Source organism: Drosophila montana, unplaced genomic scaffold (genome assembly GCF_035044405.1).
Source record: "Drosophila montana isolate Dmon_TW-CO22-7 unplaced genomic scaffold, ASM3504440v1 contig_402_1, whole genome shotgun sequence".
NCBI classification, from domain to species: Eukaryota; Metazoa; Arthropoda; class Insecta; order Diptera; family Drosophilidae; genus Drosophila; species Drosophila montana.
In genome coordinates this window covers 5,899,106-5,920,986 of record NW_026998739.1, presented here as the reverse complement: position 1 = coordinate 5,920,986, position 21,881 = coordinate 5,899,106, and the positions used below count along the sequence as shown (strand labels likewise).

The 21,881-nt window shown below is 36.1% G+C and overlaps 1 protein-coding gene across 8 annotated transcripts in view; it reads left to right on the top strand.

The window, feature by feature from the left end:
* The first annotated feature begins 191 nt into the window (after positions 1–191).
* The window catches only part of wwk (white walker), a 38,197-nt gene continuing 16,507 nt past the window's right edge, over positions 192–21,881 (top strand). For 3 of the 8 annotated variants that reach the window (XM_064697937.1, XM_064697934.1, XM_064697936.1), the window contains exons 1-2: positions 196–253; positions 1,116–1,582. In XM_064697937.1, the coding sequence (XP_064554007.1) occupies positions 1,336–1,582 (247 nt within the window). In that variant the 5' untranslated portion in view covers positions 196–253; positions 1,116–1,335. Of the gene's footprint in view, positions 254–445; positions 510–1,115; positions 1,583–21,881 lie in introns of those variants that run through there. The other 5 variants (XM_064697939.1, XM_064697938.1, XM_064697940.1 and 2 more) reach the window with 4 other exon arrangements.

Sequence of the window (21,881 nt, the reverse complement as noted above, 5' to 3'; positions counted from 1 at the left end):
GTGTATGAAAACAAAAAAGGCGACACAAATTTTGGGTTTCTGTGTTGCTTTGCTTTGTATAAACGCACACGCATACGCACACAACAAAATCAATAAATGAGAAACTCACCACACTCTCTTGTCGTTCTGCAGCCGTGTTGAACATTCGCTTTGTTCAACATTTGCGTGTCATTTCAGTCTCTGACGGCATTTTCCAGCGTGCAAACGAGTTTTAAACCGCGTGCGCATTAAATAATTATTATAACATTTTGTGGTATTTAATAAACAATACATTTAAATTAGCTAAGGGAAAATCAAACAGTTACGCGCTAAAAAGTGTGCTATGCAAAAAGTTACATTAAGTATTTTTCGCTGTTGTTGCTCTTGTTGTGGCATTGGCTTAACCTAAATCGCTTCTTAGCGATTATGAAATAACGGTTTCGAGTGCCACTCACTGTTGTTGTTATTGTTGCTTAAATGCGGCTTTGACGAGAAACAACAAAGTAGGCAAAACAAGAAGCAGTTCTGACGTACACGCAAATTAAAATTTACGCTATAAGTTGTGGATAGGAGGGGGCGGGGGTTATGTGATGGCAAGATCCCGTACATTGTAGCCTTACTCCGCGCGGATATTAACTAGCCCCTCCCCCCCCACACAAGCTTGGCTAGCCGGCGCAGCAAACGGATAACTGTTTGGCATTTTGCGCGAGTTTTTGTTCTATTTTTATTTTTTTTTGCGTTGCGTGTTTTCGTTTTCATTTCCTTTTTCTATGCTGTTTACAACGGGAGTGAAAGAGTTTTTTCCAGGCTAGAGCCTTCATATTCTTAATCTATTCGTTTTTGTTTGTCTTTGATAGTGTTAAAATTTTGTTCTCTTGCAAATCGCGCAAATCTCTTATCCACAGTTTAAGAGATTGAATTAACAGTTAATCCTTCTGGAGGCCTTCTTTAATGATCGAGCAAAAATACAGTTGCAGGGAAAGCTCTCTTCTTTGGTCACAAATTAAGAGTATTGCAAAGACGGGAGTTTACAACATAAACTTCTATTACTTTTATTTTGCGTGTTTAATTTACGTATTCCCATTTTAATCACAAACGATAACGGCGAAAAAATGATTAATGAACATATTTCACAGGCTTCCGTTTTTACTTAATCAACACGCGACGCAATTGTTGAACTCAACATCAATTGAATCCTTTAGAACCTCGAGAAAGCAATTTATCAAAAAAATAAACTAATAACAAAAGTGAGCGAAAAACAAACAGAAAACAAAACGTTTTAATAGAAAAAGAAAGAAACTGAAAAAACAATATTTGTTTTTGGTTTGCTTTCTTATATTTTTATTTTGGCACACGATGAGCCAAAGTTTTGATAGTTTAATGCAAGGCGGCGGCGACTTCGAGGAGCGGCAGTCCTCGGAGGATGTGCCGGAATCGACGACAACTACAACAACAACAACAACAGCCGGCGACGGAGCTGCCGCCATGGCAGGAGCTGCTGCTCTGCGGGACGAAGACTTCAGCGAGGACAACAATTTCGAATCAAATTTGCGACGACGCAAAGGCAAAATCATATCCTGTGCCAAGGAGACTATTGAGAACGGTGAGCAAAATAAATATTACAAAATATTCCATTCTGCATTTGCAACTAGTTGTAAATATGTTGCAAATGTTCTGCTGAAATGTTGTAAATGTAACTTGATGCGTTGACAGCTGCAAATAAAGTTGTAGAATCTATGCAGGACTTTCAGAGATGAGCTGCCTTGCAAGTCGTCTTGCAGGACATGTCAGTAACGTTGTCTGCGAGCGTTCTAGTTTTGGAAATTTGATTGCTTTGGTGGACTTTTCAAATTTAAAGTTACCTTTTATTCTTTTAGGGGGATTTTGTCCCTTCGCTACTCAAGCGATTGGCTGTGCGCTGCCAAATAATACATATTTCCGCATTATACTTGACAAAGAAAGAAAAATATTTAATTTCATTGTTATAATTCCTTACGAATTTGAACCGGCGACCTTCCGCTTGTTAGGTCGACGCGCTGACACAATTCAGTCAGTCAGTTAGAACAAACTCTTTTATAAAGAACTAAACAATAACTTGAGGTACATTAAAGGTCCTTAGCGAACCTTAGTTTAGATAGACAAGAAACATGTCCCAAAAACACTTAAAAAACAAAGATAAATAAAAAATAAAGATAAAAAAAATATATATAGATTTACGAACTTCACATTCTGCGATTCCGTTACTAAGTGTCAGTTGTCGGTAACATATTAATGGCAAAAGTACCGCTTCTTTAAATAAACAGCTCATCGGTTTGATTTGATTTACCTAACCGCCGCAAAATTTTCCTTCTAAAGGTTAAAAAATTCGGTTAAAAAATGGAAGTAGGGTCTCCATTTTAAGGACTCTCCGAGAAAAGGCCATCTTTAAATGTTAAAACCTGTGGGATTAGTAACATTTAAAGTTACCTTCTTGCTTACCTTATTTGTTATATCAGCTGTTTGTGGTAATGATACTTTCCTATTTTCCATCGATAAGAAATTCGATAAATCATCGCAAAAAATATGAATATGCAAATGTGAAAAGCGTGGTTTCTTATGGGAAAACTTACCATGTTGCAAAAATGTAACATTCGCAAAAAATGTAAGAAATGATGATAGTGGAATTAGGCTATTAGTTGTATTTTTACTGATTTTTAAGTACACGTTTTGTGTAATTTATATACCCTGTAACCATTGAAAATGGTTAAAAAGGGTATTACAGTTTCGTGCCAATGAAAGTAACAGGCAGAAAGAAGCATCTTCGACCCCATAAAGTATATATATTCTTGATTAGATATCAATACCCAAGACGATCTAGCCATGTCCTTTGTCCGATAACTCGCCCCTTTTTCAAACAATCGATAAATATTGACATCGAAATCCTGTTTTATGAGAAATTCTCTTAGATTTTAAGAGCTAGCGTCATCAAAATTGACATGTAGAATAGTATATACAAATCAAGTATCTTTCAATTTATAGCTATTTGGTGTTGTTAGCAGAAGGTTCAGGGTATCCGCTAGTCGGACACTCTAGTCTAGAGCTCTCCAACTTGTTTATCATAATTTATTCGCCGTTGTTAAAGGGTTTCTATCGTATTTTAAATTAGTTATGTTTTTTATTTATTCATTTCCTAACTGACTTAATATATAAGTTATAAAAGCGCCATATACACTAATTATTCGATATCACCTAGAAGGTTTATAATGCTTGTTTCGTACTGTTATTTCTACTACTAAAAGGCTTTGTAAATTGGCCATAAAGACGCGTGTCTAACACGCCCTTCAGCCCTCTCCAGAGTATTTCGAGAGCTACCAATTTTGTAGTATGTACATGATTATGGCCAACCCCTAAGCTGGCACCCTGAAAGCCAAGTCATAAATATCACTTGGACTCGTATTCGTATGATATAAAACACACGCAAAGCACTCGGAGCCTTGACCCATAAAAAAGCTAATGAAATTAATTAACCAAACCTAAAACACGGAAAAAGTTCATTGAAAATATTTAACTTAAAGCTCTCGAAATCCCGCAAAATGGGTATAGAAAAAAGGTTTTGGCTTAAATTGAAAGTCACTTTTGTGTTTCAAATAAATAAATGCAAAATAAAGCTTTTAGTTTAATTTAAATCTATGCAAAAAATAAAATAAAATAAAACAAAAAAAATACAAATGAATGAATATTAGCTTTATCGCATTGATTCAACTTAAAATTGTTAATTAAATAATTGTGCTGATGAAAAACTTAAAGCTAATATGATATATGATAAAGTGTCTAACTAAGGCCTTCTTTTTACTGAGCTAATCGTGCTTTAGTCCAGCTGAAAATTTAAGCTCAGTTTAAGTACACTCAGGTTTTCATTTTTCAACTAAAATGCAATAAGATAAATGAACAATTTCATTCAACAAAAGCTCAAAAGAATGAAAATGTGTTGATTTTAATGTCAAAAATTATTTACATTTTCGATGACGTGTAATTAACAATTAAACCAACATATTTAACAATGCAATCAGGTCGATAAGTCGCTGGAGCTAGGACCTGGTACGGGTTCTAAAAAGTTAAATATGCCGTCGGATCCAATCAATTAAAAGGGCAAATGCATGTTCAGTAGCAGCAAATAAATAATTCAAAGTCCCTTCAGCGGCAACTTTCAGTGGCAACTTTTGCAGCGAGTCGCCGTTGCTGCCACACAAGGCGAGGGGGAGGGGGGGGGTGGGTGCAGCTGACTCATTCCTGTGCTGCAAGTGCACAAGAGGCGAGTCCTGCGTGCGCAGTTTTTATTATTTACGTTGACAGCACAATTAACTTGGTGAGGAGGAGGGGAGTATTTACGTTAATTCGAAAATCATTCTGGGACAACCTGATAACCGGGTCGAAACATAAAAAAGTACAAAAAGTAAAAAAACAATATTAACAGAGTAGGATATATGTAGGTAGAAACTGTCAATCTAAGTTTTTAAAAAGTAGCACAGCTAAGGTTCGAACCCTAATATATGCAGCTCATATACAGAACACTGCACGTAATTCTTATTGGACCCTATTGGAATATTTTTAAAGATGGAACAGATTCGATATTGTTTAAATTTGAACAATTTCAACCCATTTGTTAAGCACTCTTCTAATATACATAATTAAGGGATAAAAAGAGTGTAAGGGACAGATAAATATATTATTAGCTAAGAGAGACAGAGAGAGCAGAGGCGATAATTAAATTCTAATTAGGCTTGTTTTCTTTATACATATGTGGCCAATACTAATATTGTGAATGCTTAAAGCGAGAAAGTTTATTTGTATGCTCTCTGCGCCATTGGCATTCGAATCCTTTATCTAAGTTATGTAAATAGCCGAGAGCGCGTATGTTAGCAGCGTCCATTGTGAACAATGAGAGAGCGTTAGCTTTGATGTTTGTGTGCTCTTAACTAGAAGAAGTGCGAGAGCCCATTTAGCATAGACACGCGCTTTAAGAGACGGATCAGTATGTGCGCGTCTTTTCCACCGATCGGTCGTATTCCCCGCGCATGTGTAGCAAATCGGTTACAATAAGACAGTTAGACAGTCGTATATAATATATCCGTCTGTGCTCCGCCCGTGTGCAAAATGGCCACTTTGCCGAAAAGAATGATAGAGAGAGAGAGAGAGCGAAAGAGGATAAAAGGGCGTAATAAAGAAAATATTTTTACTGTAAAACGCGTTTGTCGGCTGCCGGATCACCGCACTAGCAGAGAGCCTTTATCCAGAGAGTAGACATTGCGGATAATGTAAGCGTGGGTTACACACATACATATAAGTTTAAGTCGTGCATAAGCTATTGTATTAGTGCGAATGCCGGCTTAGCAAAGACGCGACCCTATGATGCGACGATGTGAGCGACTGCCCTGTTAACTGGCCGTATTATCCGCGAGTGTGCATTAAATCTTTTTGAAAAGTAGCAATTTCCCGTTTTATGTTCTTCCTAACCGCTGCTAATCGGTAAGATAAGTTTAAAATTCTTTGATTAATATGCTTATAAATATATAGAAACATACAGACATAATCCACATAGCTTATCGTTCGATTAAGAAAATATACATATAGTCTTATATAAAGCCCTCTGCGTTGACCACATTGTCGATCGTGCGTGTTTTCCAAGTGTAGTTAGTTTTCTTATTTGACAAATTCGATACGCGCCCATTTCTAGTTGGAGCTCACACATAGATAAAAAGAGACAAATACAAATGCGCCGTTGGGAACGGTTTTAGCGAGCGAGCTCAGATTTTCGTGGGCTACGAAAAAATCCAAAAAGTGGCAGACATGACTTTTAAACTTTTCTCGCCTGACGTAAACGCTCGTCTCGTCCCGCCACGCCCCGCTCTAGGGAAAGGGGAACGCAACTGCATCGCGTGCGTTAGCCTGGCGTGAAATATTAGAAGTTTTGCTGGCAATTGGGCTCTGGAGAATTTGAAATGGAGGGCTGTATTGATTTTCTAGCTACGATAATGTCTGGCGGCCATTAAAGGATACGTCTGTTTGCAGCGCACCTCGTACGCTCCCCTTCGTAGTTATTGTCATGTACTCCATTTGCCATCACTGTCACAGTGCCCCGGGTTGATTATCTGGGCCCCATTGTCCAACTCGTTGGCATTGTTTAGTGTTTGTTTTTGCCCTTTTGATGATTGTTTTCGTTGCCAGCCCCACGAGGAGCGGCTTCTGCTGCTCCCCTTGCTGTCGACTAGCTATCAATCGAGGCGTCGCCCGCAGACGTTTTATGGCTCCTCGGTCTGGCCATAGATTGGCATTGCCTTCTGTTTTATTAACCCCTTGGCCTTGTTTCATATGTATTAATGTATCTGTTCCTTTGCTGTGCGCCGTTAACTTTTTTTTTTAGCTTTATTATTAAACATGTCTAGTGGCTAGTTCTTAATTTGATAATAACTACCTCGATTTACAGGGCTTTGCATGTACAATTAGGTTTTTCTTAAGTTCCATAACAGATTATAAGCATTTTCCTCTATTTTGATTAACAACTTTCCTGATATCCCAAAAATTACAAAAACTGCTTTGTTTTTATAACCATAAACGAAGAAATAAGTATAAATTAAAAGCATAAAAACAGTTTGAACTCAAATATATTTTCTCTTCAAAGAGATTTGTTTTCACCAAAAGAAAATTTTTTTTCCTTTGCGTAAACACGAGCGAGAGAAAAGCCATTAAAGCAGTTTTACGAAGAAAAACAAAAATGTGTCATCAGCTAATGGATAAATAATGCCCGCCCCTTGGTATCATATGAGTTGGGAACCAATTTGAAGTGTACTTTTTATATATTTTCGGTCCAAGCTAACTTCTAGTTGAAGCAAGATTGAAAAAGAAGTGAAAAGGACAGAGGTTGCTTCGGTCTTGCGGAAAGTGTCCAACAATTTGTTGTTGGCTCGTAAAAAAGGTAACAAATATGCGACACAAATGAGAGCACTATAAAAAACTATGTAGCACAGATACATGCATATATATATATAATATATATATTGTGTCAAAGGCAGTTTAGACAAAGAAAAGTCAACATTGCATGCATTTTTTTTGGTGCTCGAGTGAAAGTATCCTTGGGAAAGTAAAGTTGAATTTGAAATTCCATGCAATGCAACTTGTAACAGCTGCAGAACTAGTTCGTTAAACTAGTTCTGTTGAACTAAATCTCGTGCGTACTAAGAAGTCCTCTTTTTAGTTGTCTAAAGCGTTGCCAATATCATAAAAACTTAATCAAATTATATAGAAAATGTTGAAGGTCACGAAAATCGTAATACGCGTAGCATCTGATTCGACTTTGAGCATATTCAATATGTATAAAGCCTTCAGCTGTTGAATAAAGCCATTTATCGCAAAGTGAATCATTGGCTTCTTGTGCTGTGCGTTATTGTTTGGGTCTTGGCTCTATTGTGCTTTTGCTCTCTCGACTTACATTTTTCACATATTTTGCATATGAATTTACACATTGAGCCACATCCCTAGCACCGCACCGTGCCCTGCGTCCTACCAAAGCCAAAAGCCGATTACATTGGCTTGATAATGAAGGAATGCTTGCGGCTTATTCATATTATTCGTATATGTGCGCTGTGAACCCAAAACTCAACTCGAAATAATATTTGCATACAAATTTTGTCAGCCAAAGGAAAATGATGAGGGGAAATCTTTTGAAATTTAAATGCTCAACAGTAGCCGTAGCTATGACTCATAAACTATACCCTCTCATTGTTTTTTTGTCTACAAAGCCAATTAAACTTTGTAAAAACTGCTAAAAATTTGTTTAAACATAAAATGGTCTTATTTATTTATTGGAAATATAGAAATAATAAAGTTAGTAATAATAATAGAAGTTGGATATGATTGGATTGGATATTTATATAGTATACTTAGGATTTAATTTATCTTATTGGAAAATTTCGTATAACAGAGAAACCAGAGATCGAAACATGGCAAAACTAGCTCAAAAGGTTTTGTGTAGTTCTTTAAAGACTCACATTAAAATAGAAACAAGAAACTTTAACAAGAAACTCAAAATTCGTTTGTCGAACTTGTTTGTGATAGTTCTTCTTAGATAATGTCGGCTCTAGCTGACTATTTGAGCATTGTTCTGTTCTGTAATTCAATTTCAAACTGTTGTCAATGCAAAGTTTTGGCAATTCTGCTATAAATTTTAGATATGCAAATGTTTTCAATATGCCGCCAAGCTGCTGAATTGCAATATCTTTGCGTCCCGCCGGATCTGTGGAGCATGGCAAATACTTGTCCTGTGGCTATGGCAACCTTTCTGCCCTGCCGTCTCTTGCTTATGTGCTTTTTGATACATCAGAGTTTTCATCTTCGTGTGCTGCCTGCAGCCGCTGGTCTCAATCTGCTCAGCCAGGTGCTCAGTCAAGTGCTCACATCTGTAATATTGTTGTTATACGCCTTTTACGACCTATACACTGCACAAAATATTCGTTGAACAGTTTCCCAACAATGTCAGTTACAAATATTGCCAGTTGAAAGGATTTTTGATTAATTTTTAATTATGTGATGTTACATTATTACAGATTTTTAATGCTTCAATCCAGAACTTTAATACATTTTAAGCAAGTGTCAGTTGTCGGTAACATGTGAATGGCAAAAGTACCGCTTCTTTAAATAAACAGCTGATCGATTTGATTTGATTTACCAAGCGCCGCAAAGTTTTCCTCCGAAATGTCAAATAATACTGCCTCTGAGTAGGGGCTCAATTCAATGGAATGCTTGCGAGATTTGGCCATCTTTAAATGTTAAAAACTGTAGGATTAGTAACAATTAAAGTTACCTTCTTGCTTACCTTCTTTGTTATATCAGTTATTTGTGGTAATGTTTTTTTCATTTTTTCCAACATTTTTGCAAATGTGAAAAATGTGCTTTCTTGTTATGTGTCTAGTTATGTGACATTACGTTTAACACATTAACACATTAACACATTTTTTATGCTTGAATCCAGAACTTGTATTGTGTTTACTTCAAATAACATTTCCTAAGCTCTTAACATAAATTTAAATTTGTTTCAATTTTATGAAAATATATGAATATGAAAAATCTTACATATAAAATTTTTTAAAATTTTGATTTATTTCAAGCCAATTTTACATTATTCAAGAATTTGCAGTTTTTTTAAATTTAACTTTTAAAACCTTATTGAACTGCGATATTTTTTTCGGTGTACCTACATATATTTAAATTACGTTTTATTTGAGCAGATGCATGAGCTTACGCTTTGCCAAACCAACCCAAGCCCAAATTTGTTTCCAGTTCAATTGCAGACTCCAAACCAATGCCCAACATCATTATCATCATTGCCAACACCATTATCATGATCATCAGCAGCTTGTGACATTGAGAGCAGCTTAATTTCCGTTAAGCGTATGTTAAACTGCATGCCAAATGTGTGTGTATGCATATACTGAAATACATGCATGTAGATGTGTGGGCGAATGTGTGTGTGTGTGTGTGTGCCTGATACCTTTGATTGGCTGCTAATGCGATTGGCTGCTGTCAGTGCTGTTTCGTGTTTTAATTTCTCATTGATTACCATCACAAATGCAACCCGCACAGCAGCTGCTCGATTTGCCATGTTGCATTTGCCGCCGAAGCATGTAATTCAATTTTAACTTAATGTCTAGGGAATCGTCCTGTGACAGCAAATCCTTTTAAATGCAGCTATTATATTGCTTAGATTAAAGCTGGGAATTTACATATTAAATTTATCTGTAATAAACCTTTTTTATTAGAAATTCTTAATACAAATTGAACTGCCAAATTGCACTTAAATAGGCATTCAAAATTGTAGACAGCCGAGATTTTTAAGCACATAAAATTACTTTTAAGAACTAATGTTCCTTTTAGGCGGAAAATTAGCTTATATTGCTTGGTATAAAAGATATTCAAGATACATATTTTGTTTGATTTTTGATGCAACTTGCGTTAAACGCGTTTTCGATTAATTGAATTTTCGTAAATCTAACAAAAATTGGATCAAAGAGCAGTATCAAATATGCAAATACTATTATTTATATGTCAAATAATTGTTTGCATTATTCATTTGAACTAAATAACTTTCCTTTTTCTAATTTTGTTTGCTTTATTTTTAATTTTACTGTTATTATGGGAACAACTTAAATTAAACATTTATGAATATTTACAAATAAAACTATTCTACTGTTAAGTCTAACATATTTCTAAATAGAATTTCCATTTTGCTTCCTTTAAACTAAAAAACTTTCTGAAATCTAAACAGAATTTTCTTTTGAATTATTGTGTAAGCTCCGCCTTCTGCTAAAGGTCATTTACTTTTGATAACTTTAGTTTACAGTTCTTTTTGTGTTGCAATTTTCATTCCTAGCTAACTATTCATGTGTTAACTGTGTGCAACAATTTCCTGCAGGCTGCTTGGGCATACGTAATCCACTTCGGCATCGAAAGCCACACACGATGCCCAATCCACCGTTGCAAACATTTGACTTCAACCTTAAGCCGAAACATCTTTTGGCAGTGTTTTTTTTTTGTCCACTCCTCGGGTAATCTGTGCCGATCAATCTGCATTTTCCATGCGCATATTCACATTGTTGTACTTTTATGCCCATGTCCGGCGGAAAACCGCATTTTGGAAACAAAAGAAAAACTAACGTAGGAAGTTGCAGCTGCTTTTTCAGCTACCGCATCCGTTGCCACACCTGGCCCTGTGTCTAGCCGACTCGCCCATTGCAGTGAGGCGTAAAATTGCCAAAATAAAAAGGAGTAGAAATCTACCAAGGCACTCGGTTGTCTGTATTTATAAATGAATACTAGATATGTGCCTCATTTTTGGTCCTTGGCAGTCAGCCAAAAAGAGCTGGCAACTCTTTTCCCTGCCCACGCCGCCCGCAAAGCTGAGCTCAAGTGCATTTCTCAGTAGTTGCCGAAATGGAATAATCAATGCGAACAAGTGGAATGTCGAGCTCGAATACGAATCGAATATATTTTCAAGAAATCAAAGTGCTATTTAGAATATTCTATATATGCTCTAGGCGGGGAGATTTTTATACGGTTTGTTTTTCTATACACAGGAGATACTCTTATTTTGTATATATATTTTTTTTTGTTTTATTCTGGTATTTTCCTAATGAAAGTTTGGTGCGTTTTTTATATTAGTCAAATTTTTAGCTAAAAATAAACTTGTCCATTGTGAAAGTCGCATTAAGAAAAAATAAATTAACCAAATTAATTATTAATTACAAATTATTCTCTAACATTCAGAAGTTCAGCTAATTATGCTGATTCAAATTAGAGAAGTTTAACTGCATATTAGCATGACAGTTAATAATTTTAGTTTTGCATTAATTGAAAATCAAAAACTTGCTATAAAACTTATTTTGGCACATTGTCTGCATTAAGTAAATAAAGTAAATCTCGATATTATTTGTTATTTTTAAATTTCTCTCTCTCTCCTTTCTACTCCCAAATGTAGGCAACGTTTTTTTGTTTGCCTCCAATCTCTTGTTTAAATGTAGGCTATGAATTTAATTTATTTCGATTTTTACTCGCCTTGAACATGCCATAAATATGACATTACGACGCCCGCAGAACGCAACGCCACTTTGCACTGCAAAATGTTTTGACATTCATCATACGCCCCATGTGGCGGCTCCGTCGTCGTCATCGTCGTCCTCCTCATGGTATATTTTTTTTTCTTTACCATTAATTCAATTGAATTTCTTGTCGCTTTTTCTGATAAATTTCATATCATATATTTGTGCGAGCACTTTATCATTTCCCAGCTGCCGGATTTACGTAGATGTTACCAATTTTTAAATCGATTGGGCAATGGGTGCGTTTTCCGGAAAATTGAGCCGTTAAATTATTTAATTTCTGTTTGGTTAAAGTGAATATTTATTGAAAGAGTGACTGAAGTTGGGAAGGTTCTGTTTATTCAATCCATTTACAGACAGTTTCATAAGAATCCTTAAAAATGAGGGTGAGAAAATAATTGAGTCAAATATAAGAAATATAAATGTCTGTTAAGAAAAATCTATAGCAATTATTTAAAAAAATATTATTAAAGTAATCGATGTGTTCTATAAACCTCGAAAGAAAACCTTTTAACTATTTTTTGGACTGCTATAAGAATATTTTAATAATAATGTATTATAACCATTTTTTCTAATTGATAACAAAATATTAGTAAGTGCGACGTTTTGGCAGTCCAATCTTCAGTTTTATTTAAAAATAAATATATTAAATATTTGTTGATTTTTTCCCATTGTATCTTCAGCCAATGTGTACACGAATATACTAAGTCAACATGTCAGCGATTGGTCTTTAAGTGCTGTTTGCTGTTGCGTGTTCTCTCTATTAATTCTTAGCCCCTAACGCCATGCAAGACCATTTACCCATTTCCACATGCTTGCTCAGCTGCTTAACACATGTCTGAGTGTCAGCATTCATCCATTGTGCACATCCTTTGTGCTTACATGTGTATATGGACATATTTAACATGTTATTCACTTCTCGTGAACACACCTCAAATTCCAAAGCATGCTTCAATGATGCTTTAGCATTATCTACCAACAGTTCTTTCTGTTCTTCACATCGCTTAATGTTGCCACCACAAAAAGTCCACAAATTATAATAGATGCAAATTGCCTAAGGCATTTTGACCGCACAGATTTCAGTATACTATATGCTTCTCTCTGCTCTGGTTAAACGAGGCTGCCAAAGTTATTTTATATTCTGTTTGTAATGTGAAAAGGGTATATTTACGTTCTGTCTTGTTGTATTTAGAGACTTTAAACTTGGTGTGCAATTGGGGCACCTTGCCAATGCTGCAGAGCAGTCATTGAAACGGAGGCTCCACGTTTTCCAGCGAAAACCATCATCAGAATCCACTCTAACTTATATAAAATCAACTAATCATTTTATATTTTACACTTCGTGTGAACTTTAAACAATGTTTTAATAAGTTAGACTGCGCTTTTAGTGCTCCGCTCGACCTCAAGTCGTCTCTCTGTTTAGGTGCAGGTAATTAACAGAGCGTCGCACTGTTGCCGCCGCTCTGTTAGTTAACATGACGCTAACAGGTTTGTGAGACTAAACATATCTGCTATATCTTATACTCGCGTTTAAAGCTCATCTAAAAATCAAGCCAAATATAGCCCGGTCACGCCAAATATATATATTTCTAAATCATGTCATGATTGGGGTTGCAGCTCTTTGAACAGAGTATTAGGTAGTCGGTTTGGGTTTCTTTTCGTTTGCGGTTGGGGGCATGTCCGCCATGTTGTTCGTGGGCCACTCTAATGAGCCCAAATGTGATTTGCGGTTCACAGTTTTGTGGCTTGGCCCCAATTTTCGGCCAGAGCACAACTTTTCTATGCGCTCAACAAAGTTTTCTGCTGTTGGCCTGTCATATCTATTACTGCCGTTGTTGTTGTTCCATTGGTCATTAAAAGCGGCCATCAATCATTTTCTTTCATTTCGTATCTCGAATGCTGTGTGGGCGTCGCTTACACGCTCATAAACAAGAGCAATACAACATGGTCAATTCAGGAAAACTGTGTTCAATTGCTTGTAAGAGCAATTAATCAGGAATTTTTGGGGGCTACTAATTGAGTTGGCTAACAAGAAGTAGATGTAAACTTAAACGTTTCTGACTTGAGTTAAAGCGGTGCCAAATGGCATAAGAGAATCTTTTGATATAATAAGAAAGATATAGAGATAACTAGTATAAATATATTCTCAACTCTTGGCTCTTGGAAAAGCTCACACACACCCCAAAATTTGTCAAGTTTCCTTTAAAGGTTTTTCCAATCTTATCTCTGTTTGAACACACTCAAGGCCTAATGAGCTCTAATGCCTGTGCCGGGCTGGCCCAGGCGAAGCCTCAGGCAGTTGACAGGTAAGGTAAATGTTAAGACATAATTACAAATTATGCGCGCAAATTAAATAATAAATCGCGTCCCATATATATTCATAATGAAAATCCACTTAGTGAAAAGACACAGCACGAAGGCATAGGAACAAAAATGGGAGTGAGAACCATCCTGGCTCAAGGATATGCATAAAAAGCCTCCTATGTGTGTGTGTGCAGCAGATTATTTTTGTTGCGAGCCTTGGCATTTTCAGCCAATACACATTTCAGACAAATGACGTTGCTTGGGCTTTAATATTTTAATTACTTTCAACAAATGAAGTTGGCAACAATAATTATTTTGTTTAACTATGCTTAAAAGCCTACAGGGAAAGATATGTGGGCGCCTATGCCCACAAACTTGTGGTTTAACCACAAACACACACACACGAGATGTGCCTCGCAGCGTATACGTGATGTGCGTATACGTAAAGTGCGTATACTTAATGTGACAGCCATATGAGGCGCCAAGTAGCGCTTTTCATGTCACTCACGAGCTTTGCGTTGTGTTTGTTTATACCCTGTACCCATTAAAAATGTGTGAAAATTGGATAGCTTGGCAGGCAGACGACAGACTTCTTATTTGAGTAAAGTTTAAAGTTGATTTAAAATTATTAATAACTTATCCCTGTCGCGAAAAACAATTAAGTTAGGCATTACTCGTTGATTTTCAAATCTATTGATGCCAAATTAAATATGATAAATTAAATATGAATCTTAAATAAGGAATATTAAATATATTTTCCTTAACCCAACTCCTTCCATCATTTCTTTTGATTTCATGCTCACAGAAATTATTCAAGATGGTTTTTTACATCGCCCAGAGCTACGTAGAGGGTATATTCTAGTCGGGCTCTGTTGAGTCTTTCGCCCAATTTTATATGTGAATAAATATGCAGACGAATCCCAACTGACAGTTATGAGTTGTTCGATATTTAAAGCTGTCGCTTGACAGATTGATGCGCTTGTTGTGGCCAAAAAGCCAACCATATAAACAGCTACAGTACAGCATAAAAGTACTTATACACTTAACAAGTAAACAGTACAGTAAAATAAACAAACTCACGAATTGAGTGATAATACAATAAACTGACAATATCTTTGATATAAAATAAATATAGATTCTTATTGCAATGGAAATAGTTATTGCATTTTAATTTTTGAGTTCGGCTTTTATTGCCTTTTTAATACCTGGAACTAAATATTAAAATATGCAAAAGTCTTTATTACTAATAATAATAATTGCGGAAAAAGCTCTACGCTCAGCGTTTTGTCATAAAGAAACTTTAATTTATATTCAAACTGTTCAAACTTTTACAACCAAATAAAACCCAAAATTAATAAAAGTTTATTTGGAATTTTTTAAATTAAAAATTGTTCTCTAGGATTAAGTTCAATGCTAAAAAGTCCTCATTCAGACTTTACAATATTCATCCTGCTTCGCCTTTAGCCTTACTTTTATTCTTCTTATATACTAGTTTGTCCTTTTTTGTTGCTGCTGTGCCAACTGCATAATTTCGCTTATGGAAATTGAAATGGGCTGCTGCACTTTGCACAAGTCGTCAAAGTTTTCGCAAACAGCCTGCACGGGGACCCCAGCCCACAGATCTTTTCCCCAGAGCCACGGCAGGGACGCACCGCTTGCCTATTGTAGAAACTTTTGCAACTTGCCGCCGTCAGCGCTCATTAAGCTCTAAAAGCGCTCGTCGAGGCGACATTTCTGCTGGGCATCTTTATATCTATTTTAAGCGGATGTTTGTAGGGAATTACTACACGGTTTTGCTTAATGTGTTTATAAAGACTGTTTGAGATAGAAATAAATCTTTGAAGTGCACGACGATACTTGATCTGTATATACTTTTCAAGAAGCTAAATGTCATATTTGGGGATTCTAGATCTTAAAACCTAAAAGAGATGTACTCCAAAAAACAGGATTTCGACGGACAAACGAATATGGCTAGATCGACTCGGCTGCTGATGCTGATCAGGAATTTATATACTTTATGGGTCATTCCTTCTGCTTATTACATATTTTTGCACAAATACATTATAACCTTTTTTACCCATTTTCAAATACATATTAAATTCTGAGCAAATTCCTAGTATCATAATATTTTTCTTACAGTTTTCCTGTTATACCAACTATTTGCATAGTTATTTTTGCCTTCAGCCTTTTTCAAACCTAATTTCTATTTATGTCCATTTTTTATTATATCACTGCTTTTTCCCTTCATTCCCCCTTCTTGGTTCCATTTTGATTTTCAATTGTGCGCTTCAATTATATATGCAGATCCAATCAATAAATTGACATCACTCGTTCTAGACTCGACATAGTCTCTTTTGTATGATGACCTGCCTCCCTCCGCTCCGCCCTCTTAAGCCCCTAAGAGCCCCTTTTCGAGGCGTCAAACTGCTGGGCGTTTTGACACTTTGAGTGGTTTTAGTTGTCAGAGTGCTGAAAGTGTGAAAAAAGCGTGGCTATAAAAATTCTTTGCATAAAATATGTCCACTAAAGGGTCACACAGAAGATACGGGGGCGAGCTTTAGCGCTGCTTGGGGAATTGTGAACCAGCAAATATTATTGCCAAGTGTTTGATTGAGCCGAAAGCAGGCGACAGTAGAGTGTAAAAGATTGAAAATATTTGAGCTGACAGCAAGCATTGAAAAGTGACTAGCAGGATAAAAATAATGGAAAAGTATAATCAGAAAACTGAGTATCATTAATTGAAATAGTTTATAGATTATAATCTATAAAGTGTTCTGCAGGCAATTGTGTCCCAGAATGTCATCATTCAAACCTTTTAAGTAAAAGAGTGAGGGAGTTTTGAAATTTCAAATTTGAGGACGCAGTGCATAAACAAGTAAATATTACGAGTTCATTGGCATTGAATTAAGTAGAGCGAAACATATAGACGATACGTAACATAAATAAAGTATATTTTCTATTTTAAGAATTTACCAAAGGAATCCATGCTTCAAAAATTTGGGATTTATTAATTTTGTAATAAACGAAAAATCATCTTTATCTAGGAATTGGTAAACATTTAAGTTTTAAATTTGTAGAAATTGGAAAAAATATGTACTAAGAACCATAAGAAAAACTAGAAATGATCTTAGACGGGAATACCGTTAGATCTCTATAGAGGTTTTTCTGTCAGAAAACCCATCAAGTATTAGTATTTTGAAAGGCTTTCAGCTCTGGGCTCAGTATTATGACCCTCTTCTTCAAAAACTAGCATTATTTTGATTAACTTTTGGCTTGATAATACACAATTTTAAATGTTTTTCTTCATAAAGTCATTTACTTTCACTCTTCTTTTGCTTTCCCTTTGAATTTCTATGCTTTCTGTGAATAACTTAAAGTCACAGTCATTTCATGATTTCACTTTTTATTTACCACACGTTGTCGTGCATCCCTTTGCTCGTTCTTTTCAAATATTAAATAGATGACGTGACAACCTTTTACAGTATTTTCGTTGTTGTTATTTTGCTCAGTTTTACACATGGGCACCGTAAAGTCGTTTGGCAAATTGATATCGGTTGTCCAGACAACATGAGTCCGGTGACTGTGACCTACCACTTCAGCTTAGTTGTCCTTTAATGGTATTTGTGGCACATTTTTATTGATGCACTGAACTCTTTCAAGTGATTAATGTGGCATCCTCTTTGTGTGGGTGCCATCAGTTCCTGCCTGAAGTTGGGTGCTTTAGCTGCTGTGCAGAAATTAAACGAGGACCAACAAGGACTAACGCTCGGTCAGCATAAATTAATTACATTTCTGTATGGGGCAGTACACGGGCTGAATAGAGTGTGACAGTTAAGGCGGACAATGTCAAGTGTTGAATGTCCTATCTCTATGTGTTGTGAGTGGTGGTTGTGTATGTGTGTGTGCGTTTGTTTGGGTATGGATGTGTGGATGTACTACCTATGTTGTGAGATTGTTCTGAAAAGTTTCCACAAAGAGAAGAAAACTATATTATTTGCATTTACTGCAATTACGTTCACGCTAGTAACGATAGTCTATACTAGTCTTTTTTTCTTTTGTAATTTCTGTCTCCGTTAATCGCCTTTCTATTCGATTTTCAATAATTTTAGTTTCACTGAAAAGTTCTTATTAGTTATCAATCGCGGACTCTTTTTCGGTCTCTCCTTTAATCGCTCTCTCTTTTTAGTTTCTTTCTCTCTCTGTGTTAACTCTCGTTCTCTTTTTAAAATGTAGCCTTTCAATGATATTTCATAATATTAAGGATGACATTTTTATTTATGCTTATGTGTACTTACATAAAAATATGTATACCATATGTCATAATAAAAGTTATGTTTTTATGTTAGTGATACCACAAAATAGCTTTCTATTTTCCCGAGATTTTTATTATGATTTAAAGCCCTTCGTACGGCTGCACAGCGCTTAGTACAAGATGTTTTTTTTTTTTTTTTGAAAGGACTTAAGGCTGCTTACAGAATCTTGTCTTTGGTTCGACTTGTTTGCTTAAATTGCTATTTTACTACCTAACCTTTTGGCAGTCCTAGCTGACGCCCTCATAAAAATAATTTAAGCAACAGTTTTGGGCTTATGTGAACCCGATTTTCGGAATAACTGACTCGAATAGTTGATAAGCTTGACTTAGAGATGAGCGACAGGATACGAGCTCTAGCTACAAATTTTTAACTTAAACAGAATAGTTGGATCGAAAATACAGATTTTGTATTAAATCGGGCGAATGTTTGTGACTTATTATTGAATTATAATGCAAATATTATATTTATTACCTCAATTTTGAGATTATAGATTCTATATATTTATAAAACGAATTTTCTACGTGATATCGAAATGCGTTAGATCTGCATTTCTATTTTCTTTCTATCTTGATTCGTAACTGTCAATGTCACGACATAATGATGAAAACTTCATCATTTGATTTCAATTAAATGCGTTTAGTCAATTAGAGCATATTGCGTTAAGTGCGCAATTGCTAATGAGTTTCTTTCGTCAGTTTAGACGCTTGTCAATGTCATCAGCGCGCGGCTAATTAAAACATAAACTGCTTTCAGAGTGCTTTCTAGTATGTTCGCAACGGTCTCGGCTCACTCAATTACACGGGCTTAAGCTAGTTGTTGCCAGTTTGAGCCATTTCGTGGTGGGGCTGGGTGCTGCTTGCTTGCGCTTCTAGGTGGCCAGCGGCTTTTGGGCTTACGCAACGCTTACAAATTACGCAGCTCCCAAACCCACCTCTTTGCCTGCCTCGTGCCTCGAGCCTGGAGGCAACCAAGGCTCTGCTCGGCTCTGCCTCAATGCGGTTTCAACACGCCCGCCGATTTCATTAATTATTCAGGGCACAGTTGCACAGCTTCCAGCTGGCATCTTTACCCTGCCGCCTGCCAGCTCCAGTTGCTGTTGATTTAACAGACGAACGCATTTTCTGGCACTTTTCGGCGATGTCAGTTGGAGTGTCAACTGTAGCTGGTGTCGACTGTGGTCCACATAAAGAGTTGTGCAGTTTTGGGCATGGATTCCCTTTAATGCCTTTGCAGAGGGCATGTTAATGAAAATATAGTTTGCAGGCAGTACATATGTTGGACTCGGCCGGATGATATCGGAATATAGCATGGTAGAACATAGTTGATTTTCAAGATATTTTGACCAAAGTTGTTGTTAATGTATTATTACTATTGCTGCCGAATTCGAACTGGTGACCTCCCGCTTGTAAATTCGACGCTCAGACACCAATCAGGACAAAAGCTGTTATATATATAGCTGAATACTAACTTTAGCTCATTAAAAAGTCCTTAAGTGAACTCAAGCTGAAATCGCTCTAAAAATAATTCAAAATAAGCCCAGCATAAAAGCCCTAATTATCTTGAATAAGAGTTTGGCATTTCAGTTAGATTAGGTGCAGTTATTTATGCACAAAACTCATTTAGATAGATTTCAATCTTCATCGACGGCTTTTCATTTAGCGAACAGATCCCATGACCCGAATATTTATAAATTTATAAAACTCATTAGGCTCGCAACCTCTGCCCATTTGGGGGAGACGCTGACTGCTATTTTCAGCATAAATGTATATAAATCACAAAATCCAAAGCGCGGTAATTAATTCCATAAATAAAACCGGAGCAAACTGTGTCCCTGCACGGATTTTTACATATGTATATATGTAGCATATATATGCATATATATTTGAGCTTTAAATGTGTAATTCCGGCCTGTACATACAATGAATATTGTTCAATTTTGTTGATGCCCGCATTGCAAATGAGCTGTAAATTTGTGTTGCCAACCGCCGAGCAAATTATCAATGCAAATTTAAGCCAATAAACCCGCCCAAAGAACATGCGAAATGTCCGCTTGCCAATTTAATATGCTTCTCGCATAGGGTCCAATCCCAAAAAGGGAGCTACAATTTCATTGGCGACACGAACCGCACGCGTTGCTCATAAAATGCAGACAATGAAGGGATTACACACAAAACACACACCCACACACACACACACGCAGCTGCTCTCCCCGCAGAGGTATTACACACACACATGAATAGTTAGTGCGAACGATTAATGTAGGGTTTCAGGAGTAAAGCATACTGCAATGAGTTTCGGGTCCGTAACATGTTTAGTTGATTTTATAGTATTAGATAATATGCTGTGTATTGAGGCTAGGCTAGATATTTATCTAAAGTAACTATATATTTTGACGAAGTTCCCAGATATACTTTAGTTACCTAAAAAAATCCAGAGCAGGATATATGTCTAAAAAGTATGCTTGTAATCATAATGTAGCATATAGGTAATTATATATATATATATATATTTATAGAAAAATTTTAATATAATATATCTGTAAAAAAAGTGTTTACGTAGTATATAGTATCAGAACTGTGTCGAACTGTCCAAGTCAATAAGATAACTTAACACAGGGGATTCAGGTTCATAGGCAATAATAAAATAAGTCTCAATATTAATGCCACTGAAGCTAAAATTCTTGCATGTAAACAGTTTTGCTAACTCAGCTATTTTCAGAGTCTTCAGATTGTCAGTTTTAAATAGTCAGGTTAATGGTCCAGTTAAAAGGTTAAAATTTGAAACTGATTAAGCAAAGCTTTTTACCAATTTCTGCTTAATTTGTGTATCTTATGCAGCTATTTTTAGCTATTTGTGACATCGAATTTAGATAATTTTTGTAATTAAGTTTTAAATATTGTTAGTAACTTGATGCTTTTATGCAACCCAAGATACGCATATGGCAACAACGAGCTTACAAGTCGTTTAATAAATAAGTAAATAAATGAATTTTATGAAAAATAAAAAGCCAAAAAGTTGGCAACATTGTACAGTACCTTTAACTAACAAAAGGAAAAGGTTTTTGACAATATATAGACCAACCATTTTTAATGCCAACACTTAAAAGCTAAAGGTCATAAAGAACCAAACGCTTATATAATTTTCTTTCCCCAACGAACCACTGCGAAGTAAGCTCGCGCCACTTGACCCAAAATTAACCTTGGCAACCATTGATGCAGCCATTAAAGGTTGCCACTTGCATTTGTCATTTGTTTAATGAGGAGTGAAAGCGGTTGATAAACAAAATGCAGCTGAGTTTGACTTTTGCCGCAAGTTTCTAGCTTGCTATCAGCCACGGACCAGGCCTTGACTTATTCTCATTATTAATTACGACCTCGCGTATCTGCCAAATGGTGCTGTAGATATCAAAGTCTGAGGTACACAGTTCCTTCTGGTTCACTTTTGGCATGCCGTGACTTTCGTTGCTGTCATTAGTCAAATTTTTTTGTTGCTGTTGCGATTTTTCTTGTGGCTTTTCGCATTGCTTTTCGCATTTCCTGCGGGTGGGCAAATGGCAGGGCTCAAGTTTTTTGTCACTTATTGTTGTTGTTGTTGTGTTCTTTATTGTTGTGTTAGTTTGCAGCGGGCTGCCACCTTCTCTAATTAAAAGTTGTGGCAA